The sequence below is a fragment of the Bos taurus genome, chromosome 16 (genome assembly GCF_002263795.3).
Source record: "Bos taurus isolate L1 Dominette 01449 registration number 42190680 breed Hereford chromosome 16, ARS-UCD2.0, whole genome shotgun sequence".
Taxonomy (NCBI): domain Eukaryota; kingdom Metazoa; phylum Chordata; class Mammalia; order Artiodactyla; family Bovidae; genus Bos; species Bos taurus.
This window is the reverse complement of record NC_037343.1, coordinates 26,093,064-26,104,288: the sequence shown is the minus strand read 5'-3', so window position 1 is coordinate 26,104,288 and position 11,225 is coordinate 26,093,064. Positions and strand designations below refer to the sequence as shown.

Genomic DNA, 11,225 nt, shown 5'->3' with positions numbered 1-11,225 from the left:
ATACTCGCAATGTCTAAAGGCTATTCAGTGAGTATTGAGACAACTTCTCATCTTGCTCGAAGTAAAAAAAAAAAAAATTACTTCAGGTAATTTGAAGTAAAAAAAGGTAAAAAAAAATTTTATTTACTTCCTGCATTTAATAACTAAATACAAAGATACTGAATTCTTCATTTTTTTCTCATATCAAGTAGCAAATAAAAATCCTGAATAAGCATACACAGCCTTGTACAAGAACACCTGCTTCAACGTAGAACTGTCAGATTCTGATACAAAGTCTGCCATAAATTCTTTTCAAACTTCTCTTTTCTTTAAAGGCAGTCTGATAAATTAAAATCTGAAACACAGATGTTAACTTGTTTTTCCTTTTTTGATCAAAACACATTCAAAATTAGTTAATTAAGTGTAACCCTAACTCCAACTCTAATTTTTTATGATTTTATGTGTTTTGATCAAAACACATTCAAAATTAGTTAATTAGGTGTAATTGGTGAATTTATAAGTCAATTTATAACTGAGAACAACAACAACAGAATCCACAACTTACATCTGTTGGAACTTGCAGCTCTTCCTGAGTATATTCATGGACTACTTGGATTAAATCCTTTGGAAAATATCCAAAAGTATGGCCAACCTACATTAAAAAACAGCAGAAGAAATGAGTATCAGTCAAAATTCTGTATAAAAAACATAAACGAGAGACCTCTCAGTAGTGAGAGGAAACATACAGATAGGCAGATATAACCACAAGAGATAGATAGTTGCTGTTATGATTACAGAGATTATTATTCCAAAATAAATTAATACAGAATGTTGTAAGGACAACTTTTCTAAAACCACTGAAATTTTATTTCAATATTCAGCTTAATTCTAAACACAGGGCACATACAGTGAGATTTCTAAAATAGCTAGAAGATCTGTACAAGAGAAAGTTAGTGTATATTATGCAATTAAAACTATGTAAATAAAAGTTGATTAGAAACAATTCCAAATACCCTCTAACAAGAATTTATCTGCACATTTCACAGCATTACTCATAAACCAGGTCTTAGACGTATTAATAAGTAAAAAAAAAAATACATTTCTGAAATGCATGACCAGTACAACAAAAGGCAAATATTGACTGATACCATGGACTGCACTAGCTTTTTCCAAACTAGATTTTCAAGTTTTGTGGGAGAAAATAAAATTCATACTAATCTACACAGCAAGTTTAGTTTCATGCAAGTAAAGACAGAAGATAATCCCATTTATCTATAGCATGAACAGCTTTCCCAACAAGAATACTGGAATGGGTTGCCACTTCCTTCTCCAGGGGATCTTCCCAACCCAGGGATTGAACCACCTGGGACTCTTGCATTGCAGGTGGTCTCTTGACTGAGCCACCAAGGAGACCTAAAAGGTATTATTATCAATATATTGTGTGTCCTCTTGAGAAACACATACTGTCTTTTACTAACTGTAGTCTGAAAGGGAGTAGCAGATCTCTTCCCAATCAATAGAGGAGGAGACTGACATGCAGATCAAATGCACAGAAAGGGGAAAAAAAAAAAAAAGAGGGTATCTTATCACTAACTCCTAAAATACCCACATTATGAGAGCTTTTGTTATATCTGGCAACTCTGTGAAAGCCAGTTTTACTAGAACACTGCCTTGAAGATTAGATAAGACAGTGCAATTTTAAATTGCTACACTGGCAGTTAAAGTATAAAATTCTAAAAAAACAAAAGAAAAAAAAAAGCTGCAGAATGAAAACTAAAAAATAGAAACAAGAACGATCTTGAAAGTTCAGGAGACAGAGTTTTTAATCATGAAATGAGAGGGGAGGCTGAGGGAAAATACACTTTTTCCCTTCTCAGGAAAAGTTTATTAAGAGAATCTAGAAAACGCAAAGAAATCAGAGCTATGTGGAGAAAGGAAATACATTTATCTTGGTGTGATCTTTGTCAACTGAGACCACAAGTTGTAAAAAGTTTTTTTACATCGAGTAGGTCCTGTTTCTTAGGATCTGACAAAAAGACGCAGAATCATAGGTCCTCATGATTGAAGGTAACTTTTATATCTAATCTTGCTTCTATATCTCATCTCTGTTGATTTGATTTGGGAAAAGAATATTGTTTCAAGAGAACAAGTACATTAGCTACACTTGGGACAAATGGAAACAAGTGCTGCTCCCTGAAAGGAGATATTCACAAGGAAAATGGGTAAGACACTTGCCCCGTTACAGAGTTTCTGACTTTACTAGAGCTAAGACAGTACACATTAACTTCGATACAAGGCAGTAAAAGGAATGCCACACGAGTCGCGCAAACAAAGCGCCGCCTGAACGGCGGCTGTCTATTAGACAGCAAAGATCCCTTCTGACTGAGAGCTGAGGGCAGGGTTTCCCTGCAAAGGCAGGGTCAGAGTCAGGAACCAGAAAGATTGGCAGGCTCTCTAGAGGTGAAAAGTCAAGTTCACTTACCCAAATGCTCCAACTTCACCACTTTATCAAAAACGGTATGGACTTGAAAAAAAAAGTTCCAAGAGTAAAGACTATCAAGAAATCTCATGCAATAGACTTGAAAGGAAAAAACAGATTGTCTTCTGAATATGGTGATTCAATTGGTGTGTGTGTGTTTGTTAGTCGCTCAGTTGTGTACGACTCTTTGTGACTCTATGGATTGTAGCCCGCCAGGCTCCTCTGTCCATGGAATTCTCCAGGCAAGAACACTCGAGTGGGTAGCCATCGCCTTCTCCAGGGGATTTTCCCGACTCAGGCATCAAACCCAGGTCTCCTGCACTGCAGGCAGATTCTTCAGCATCTGAGCCATTCAACTGGGATTCTGCCTCAATAGAAAGGTTGTACCTGACCAGTTGGTCTTACTGGAGGAATCTGGACCACCAGCAAAATAAATCTGTTTTTCCCAATAGGGGATTCTTAAGCTTTCTTTTCTGTTGTTTGATTTACAGAGAGTGAAAATGTTCACCTTTGGGACTGAGTGTTATCTCTAAGTTTGGACAATCCTTAGGGCATTCAGGACTCTTACTACTTTCAATAAATAATCAGGCAACACATCACATAGAAAGGAAAGGACAATAGCTCATAAGCCTCCCAATCAGGTCACTTCTAGTGAATCACCTCATTAAAAACATCAAAGCGTGACAAGTCATTGATTTCCATGTCCACCATCCCTGCACCCACAGAGCTGGCTGGGAATAGACCTGCTGGGAAGAACTCGTGGGAGCAAGTGTCCAAAGAGCAGGAAAAGGATGCCCCAGCAGTTGCAAGCAAAACAAGCAAACAAACAGGAAAGCACACAGCAAAAATCACATTTTGCTTTTTTAACAGAAACAGCACACATGATTAGGTATGTTAACAGTTTAGAAAAAAAATTCTTTTAAAAAATCAACTCTTAACAGGAATGCCTGAAACACTATCTTGCCCGTATTTTACAGGATTAAGTCTAAGGCTCAGGAATCCTTCCTTTTTGAAACAATGAAGAAGTTTCAAAGTGAACTGAAGTTTCAGGTTTCACTATTGGTAACTACCAGTTTGTTTTCTGCATCTGTGAGACTGCTTCTGTTTTGTTATATTCATTTGTCTTACTCTTTAGCTTCCACTTATAAGTGGAAGTATTTGTATGTACAGTATTTGTAACATACAGTATTTGTCTTTGCCGTAATTCACTAACACGACACCCTCCAATCCACCCATGTTGCAAACAGCAAGACTGCAGTCTTTTAATGAATGAACAATACTCTATTGCGACTCAACGGACATGAGTTTGAGTAAACTCCAGGAGTTGGCGATGGACAGGGAGGCCTGGAGAGCTGCAATCCATGGGGTTGCAAGAGTCAGACACGACTGAGAGACTGAACCTAACTGAAATGAACTGAATACTCTACTGTGTGTATGTATATATATATATATATATATATATATATACACACCACGTCCTTATTTGCTACATATGGAGTACTCGTGGCTTGTAAGGCCTGACTCTGAGGAGCAGCACCTGGAAGCAGTTCACTTCTGTTGGAGACCCCCTTCTGTGCCAGGCCTGATGCCAGCAGGGGACATAGAACGAGCCCCTTTTTCCACAGTCAAGCAGAGGGGACAAGTTAACTCCATCAAGACCCCAAGAAACTGTAGCTACTTAAATCTACAGTGCTTAAACAAGTCAATAAAAAGGCAGAAAATTATGTCAAATTTTTACTTACACTTCCAGCCCAAACTTCAGGTGATCCCCCTGCCAGTTTATAGTAGACATATACAGTGTCTCCTTTTTTAAAATTCACAAAACGACAATCCGGGCCTGTAAAATCTTCTAGAGCCTCACCCCGGTACATTAGCACTGTATAGAAAGAGCGGGGAGGGAAAAAGCGGGTATCAGGATTCAACTTTCAAATACTGATTTATCAGGAAACATAACAATCCACTGTAAACAACAATCAAGCTTCTCCAGTACTCTCTGAAACCAGTCAGCCTCAGCTCATATGCTCAGAGCATCTATAGAGCTGTATCGTTATAAATCAAGACATCCCCTTGCAAGTAGCCAGGAGAGAGGTAAACTTGCCTTGTTTTTCCTATGGATAATGCAAACAAAAAGCAATGTGTCCACTGCCACACATGGCTGGTCTCGAGTGAAACTCTTGGTTCCCTCTCTAACCATCCAGCTTTCAGTCTTTGGTGTTTCATAATTATAAAAAGCTTCATTTTGCAGTTGGGTAAATTCAAGCACAGATGCGACCAGTGTAAGCATGACTACATGCAGTGGTAATAGGTAACTGGGGAGAGCACCCAAGAACCCCCAAGAGGTCAATTAACTTGAACTAACCACTCAAAGGCCCTCTTCAAGTGGTTATAACTGCTACTGTGCAACAGGAAACACCTTCCACTTCACTTGCAGTCAAGTTGCTCTGTCAGTATCTGGATAAATTAATGGGAAAGGCTATCATACCCAATTATGGATCCAATCACATAAGATAATATCTTCTGAAAGCATATAATGCTGAATATATCCAACATTAAGGAGGTTTATTTATTTCTAAAAACAAAATCAAAAGTGGGCAAACAGGTTTTGTTTCTATAAGCAAAATCGTATGTGGCAGGGACAAGCAAAACCATGAGAACTGTCCAGTAGTTACCTTCAGTCTTAACATGCAGGACTTAAACGATATTCGATCTAGAAATTGATAGAAGCAGTATTTTTCTTTTTGTTGGCCAAATATACAGCTTCTCGTCAAATGAAATAACAAATGCAATTAAACAGCAGAGAAAGGAAAGGATGAAACGGAAATAACACTTGTTCTAAAAGCCAACTGGCAATAAGTACCTTAAGATGTATCTTTACATACATATTTGAGGGACAAACACAGATTTAAAGGGGGTTATCTGGATTTTGAAGCTGATTATTTTAATACATGTCAGCATTCTAATTCAGATATAATTAGGTGAGAGGCAAAGTTGAAGGTGATGGACAGTTCTTAAATTGATAGACTGGAGATCCTATCAGAATTGGAAATATGAAGATCACTGCAGAGGTATAATAATAAATCAGATGACAACATAATGCACTCCGTGGGGCAGCTACCTGAAAAGCACAAAAGGACAGCTAACATGGACACATCTTACTAAACAAACACTTTACGAAATACAACAGGGGACCCAGACCCTGCTCTAGCTGCTGGCTATCGCCTTTGGCTACACTCGTTGGACACACGCCATTTCTCCAGTTATGTGACACCCATGGGCCCTTCTAACACCATGTCTCCATACTGAGGAAGCATTAGGGATGTTATAATTTTCCAGATGACTGGTTTTGAGGTACCCAGGCAGGATAGTGTTTGAAAGCAAAGCAGAGCCAACACTGGCCATATCCAACACTGCTTGCTAATAACCTGGACTTACTCTGAGAAAACTGCAGGAAAAATTGATGGAAGTTGCTCCACTTTTGTAGCGTTTATTTACATCAGTCTTAGGGTTACCTCTAGGAATGGCTTAAACAAATCCAAGACAGCCTCCTTTCTTTCCACTAATGATGTGGCAGTGCTACGGTTCTTCCGATTGTGAAATCTGTTTTTGAATAACACTGATTTCCATCTAAATAGCTAAACTGTAGGCTTTGGCCTCAGAAGGAATGTTTTTCTATATGCACTGATTACAACACATGAACAACCTTGTGTGAAATGGTTGTCAGTAAGTTACAAGGTTATTTGAGACCACAACGATGATAGCGGCCCAAGGCAAAAGCACAGGAGGAGAGCCCAACAATGTAACTGATCAAGGCTCAAGCTGGCTGGATTTATAAAACCCCTGGGGTACTTACTATTTTCACTTTAACACTCTTCATCTGAGTCTGGGGATCTCTGCCCTTCTCACTACCCCCAGCCCACCCCGAATTCGCGGTTAGGGAACAATTTCGCTTCCTGCGCATTGGAGACGACTGATACCAGGTGGCCGATGCAGAGTCTCGGCCTCTTTCGAGAGACAGATTTTGGCCTTCCCGATGCCCTCCCTGCCGGGCTATTTGCGGGAGCCTTCCAAGCACAGAAATGATAGGATTGAGGCAGAGCCGGGGAGGAGACCTTGGAACACACCGCACGCCTGGACTCCGGGCTCATTCCAAACCTCAGCTCCAATCCCTGTTGAAAAGGCGGTCCGAGCCCGGAATCTGACTTAAGCAGAGGGGCGAAGGGGCTGCGCCAGGGAGGATTTTCCGAGCCCTAGCAACCTGCAGCATGGAAGACGCCCACCGAGTCCCGGCGCATCCGCCCCCGGACTGCACCCAGCGAGGACCCGGCGACGGGGGCAGGAAAGCGCTCGCAGGCAGCGTGCGGAGCCCGGGGCGCGCGGCGCGCAACCCCATCTCCCCTCGGAGCCGGGGCGTGCCGGGGGAGGGGACATTGCGAGCTGCCCCCGGGGAAACCGGGGGGCCACCTCCGAACCCCCCACACCATCCCCCGCCTCCGTCCGCGAAGGAAAAATGAAAAGCTGGCAACAAGTGGGAGGCAGAGACCCCCACCGCCCAGGCCGGTTGGCCGGGCGCCCGGAAAGCCGGAGGGGACAGACGCAGGGACCCGGAGGTCGCCCTCCCCCACCACCCGGCGCTCCGCCCTACCGGCCTGCGCCCCCCGGGTCGGCTTGCGGGGCGGCCGAGCTCCCGCTCCCGCCCCGGCGATGCCCCGGCGCCGCCGCCGCCCTCCCGGCACTCACTGCTGCATTCTTCGTCCGCGCAGAGTTTGAGCTGCGAGAAGCGCCGGCCGGGGTCCTGCTCCGGCTGGCCGGGCACGCGCCAAGGCGGCCCGAGCAGGAGCAGCCAGAAGAGCAGCCCCTGCGCCGCAGCCATGTTGTGGTCACCTCGCGGAGCCGGTGACGCGGAGGACGCGGCCGGGCGGGCGCCGGCGGGCGGGGCGCGGGGCGCGGGGCGGGGCGCGCGGGCGGGGGACGCGCGGCAGCGGGAGGGGCGGCGCCCGCCGGCCTGTGAGTCCGCTGCCGACACGTCAGCGCGGCCTCCGGGAGGGGACCGCGGGGGTCCCGGAGGAGGAGAAGGACGCGCGCTCCCACCTCCTTGCCGAGGCCTCTTCGTCGGGTGTCTGCCTTGGCAACCGGGACTCTCTTCTTCCTCGTCCAACCGCGTGCCTTTGCCTCGGTCCCTGCGTCGTCCACCCTCCGCGAGACTCCATTCCTCCCTCACTCTGCTCTTCCATCTTGCATCCCCCACCCCGCGCCATCCCACAGCAGGTCTTCTTGGACCCCTTTCTTGCAGCTTCCGATTTCTGGTCCTTCTCAGTCTGGCTCATCCTCACCTCCCCATCGTGGTTTGATACTTCTTTTTCCTAACTACCAAATCCCACACACGATTTTCCACTGCTAGTCTCCAGTTCGAGATTCCCTCTTCTGACTCCCAGGAGTTTTGGGGAGCATCCCCATCCCGTGATCTCCCTATAGGAAAAGGAGAGGTCAGCAGAATGATGGGTCGCTGATGTACATTAGAGCCGGTGGCCTGCTTGGCCTTTTTCCGCACCCTTCGTCCCCTAGCCTTGGGGGATGTAGATGGGCAATGGGTCCCCATGCTGAGATCTTCAGATTCTGCGGGTTTTATCCATAAGAAATTTAAAGTGTTAGTCGCTCAGTCGTGTCCGATTCTTTACGACCCCATAGAATGTAGCCTCGGAGAAGGCAATGGCACCCCACTCCAGTACTCTTGCCTGGAAAATCCCATGGATGGAGGAGCCTGGTAGGCTGCAGTCCATGGGGTCGCTAAGGGTCGGACACGACTGAGCGACTTCACTTTCACTTTTCACTTTGATGCATAGGAGAAGGAAACACCAGCCCACTCCAGTGTTCTCGCCTGGAGAATCCCAGGGACAGGGGAGCCAGGTGGGCTGCCGTCTATGGGGTCGCACAGAGTCAGACACAACTGAAGTGACTTAGCAGCAGCAGCAGCAGAATGTAGCCCGCCAGCCTTCTCTGTCCAAGAAGGATACTGTTAAGGCAAGAATGCTGGAGTAGGTAGCCATTCCCTTCTCCAGGGGATCTTCCCTGCCGAGGGATTGAACCAGGGTCTTCTACATTGCAGGTAGGTACTACATTACCATCTGAGCCAGCAGAGAAGCTCTTATCCATAAGGGGAGAATAATTTAATTCAATGCCAATATGTTGGAATTCCATTTCATGCTACCATTTTAGGCCAGATGTTGGACAAAATACTAGGGTGGTGAAGGCAAACATGTAGATCAACAGACAAGCCCACAATTTAGGAGAAACCAACTTACATCAAAACGACGACAAGCAAAAGTTGTTAGGAAGGAAAAGCTAGTTAATAGCGGCCTCCATTTGTTGAGTGTTTTCTTTATGTCCAGGTGGTATTCTAAAGTCCTTATAGGTATCAGTTTGTTTAATCTTCACAATAATAGTAGGTCCTATTACTGCCTTCATTTTCAAGATGAAGATATTGCATTTGTCTGTGACCAGGGGCTTCTCTCTATAGTCTCTGCCAAGGCTAATCATCAACTAACCCCAAATGCCAATCAAACCCATTAATTAGTTTCCCAAACTGACCAGATTCCTTAAAAGCAAGAGGAAAGAATGTGGTCCATCTATGCAAACCATAATGTTGAATAAAGAAAAAGACGAGCAAGAGTTCACAGTTGTTTATCTACAGGGACCATGAGATGTCCCACTGGTCCAGTGTCGTTCCCATGCTGTCTGGAGAGACTATACAACAGATTAGGTGACTGTGGAAATAGTATTGCCATTAGGAGTTCTTAATTTCTTTTCTACTATATGTTTCTTTGCTTTAGAATCTTAGATTTGTTTATTAGGCATCCCCAACTTAATATGTTGAAAACTAAACTTCTTATTTTCTCTCAAGCCATGCTCCTTTCAATATTCCCTATCTCAACAACTGGTCATTGTATTTTCTAGATGTTCAAGTCAAAAACTTACAAACTATTCTGACTCCTCTTTGTCTCATACCCCAAGTCCAATCCATCAGATAATCCTGGGCACCCTTTATTTGAATTATTTGATTGAGGTATAGGCAGACAGGCAGAGATTTACTCAGTTGTGTCCAACTTTTTGCAGCCCCACAGACTGTAACCTGCCAGGCTCCTCTGTCCATAGAATTCTCTAGGCAAGAATACTGGAGTGGGTTGCCATTCCCTTCTCCAGGAGATCTTCCTGACCCACAGATAGAACCTGGGTCTCCTGCATTGCGGGCAGATTCTTTGCCATCTGAGCCACCAGGTAAACCTGTTTGAGGTATAACTGACATACAGTAAATTGCACATATGTAAAGTGTACAATCGGAGAAGGCAATGGCACCCCACTCCAGTACTCTTGCCTGGAAAATCCCATGGATGGAGGAGCCTGGTAGGCTGCAGTCTGTGGGGTCGCTAGGAGTCGGATACGACTGAGCGACTTCACTTTCACTTTTCACTTTCATGCACTGGAGAAGGAAATGGCAACCCACTCCAGTGTTCTTGCCTGGAGAATCCCAGAGACGTGGGAGCCTGATGGGCTGCCGTCTATGGGGTCGCAGAGTCAGACACGACTGAAGCGACTTAGCAGAAGCAGCAGCAAAGTGTACAATTGGGGCTTGCCATGTAGCACTACAGATAAGGAACCTGCCTGCCAAAGCAAGAGACATACGAGACTCGGGTTCAATCCTTGGGTCAGGAAGAACCCCTGGAAGAGGGCATGGCAACCCACTCCAGTATTATTGCCTGGAGAATCCCATGGACAGAGGAGCCTGGTGAGCTATAGTCCATGGGGTTGCAAAGAGTTCGACATGATTGAAGCAACTTAGCATGCACGTGCACACAGAATCTACAACTGGATAAGTTTTGACATGTATACACTCATGAGACCACCACTGCAATCAAGGTAATGAACATATCCATTCCCCTGAAAAGAATCCTCATGCGCCTTTGCCATCCCTCCCTCCCCTCTCCTGCCTGTCTGCAAAAAACCTTGTGTTACTCTAGATTGATTTGTAGTTTCTAGAATTTGATATCAATGGGATGATACATTATGTTTTTTTTTTTTTTTTGTCTGACTTCTTTCACTTAGCATAAGCATTTGAAATATGCCCAGAATTTGACCACCTCCTGTGTTAACACTGCAGGCCAAGCCACTGTCATCTCTCACCTGAAAGACTGCAATAGCCTCCTTACTCTTCTCCCTGCTTCTGCCCTGCCCTCCCAAAGTCTATTGTGTCAGCAGCAGTCAGAGCGATCATTTGATGATACAGATGTGGTCATGTCTCTCCTCTGCTCAAAATCTTCCTCTGGCTTTCCACTTCCAAGTACAACACAGTGACTTTATTATGGTCTGCACTGCCTTCTTTGATCTGACCCTGCTCATCCCTTTTACTCCCACTTCCTAGCACTTTCTCCTGGCTCTGTTAGTTTCACTCAAACACACCAAGCCCACTCATACACGGGAGCATCTGCACTTGCAATTTTCCCTCAACCTGGAACAGTTCCCCTGAATAGTCTGCTGGCTAACCTGTTCCCTCACTTCATCAAGGGTCTTTATCAATAGCATATCTCATTAGAGATGACTTCCCTGACAACCCTAAGTAAATAAGAGCTCCCTACTTATTATTAGCATGGTTATCTAATCCATGTTACTGATTTATTTTTCTTCAGAGCAGCTACCACCTGCTTTATATTTGTTTACCTATTTGACTGTCCCCCTACCCCAAATATAAGCTTCACTGAAGAAAGGAATTTGTCTG

General features: G+C 44.7%; 1 protein-coding gene and 1 non-coding gene across 6 annotated transcripts in view; both read right to left on the bottom strand.

Annotated features, from left to right (window-relative positions):
• Window positions 1–7,342, bottom strand: part of MIA3 (MIA SH3 domain ER export factor 3) — a 62,238-nt gene extending 54,896 nt beyond the window's left edge. For 3 of the 5 annotated variants that reach the window (XM_024976152.2, XM_024976153.2, XM_024976155.2), the window contains exons 1-3: window positions 7,196–7,342; window positions 4,201–4,334; window positions 545–631 (exon numbers count right to left, since the gene is read on the bottom strand). In XM_024976152.2, the coding sequence (XP_024831920.1) occupies window positions 545–631; window positions 4,201–4,334; window positions 7,196–7,328 (354 nt within the window). In that variant the 5' untranslated portion in view covers window positions 7,329–7,342. Of the gene's footprint in view, window positions 1–544; window positions 632–4,200; window positions 4,335–4,817; window positions 6,329–7,195 lie in introns of those variants that run through there. The other 2 variants (NM_001166571.2, XM_059875332.1) reach the window with 2 other exon arrangements.
• On the bottom strand, window positions 7,097–7,181 carry MIR11975 (microRNA mir-11975). Its single transcript, NR_162248.1, has one exon. It is a non-coding gene; the product is annotated as a microRNA mir-11975 (primary transcript).
• Window positions 7,343–11,225: the final 3,883 nt, after the last annotated feature.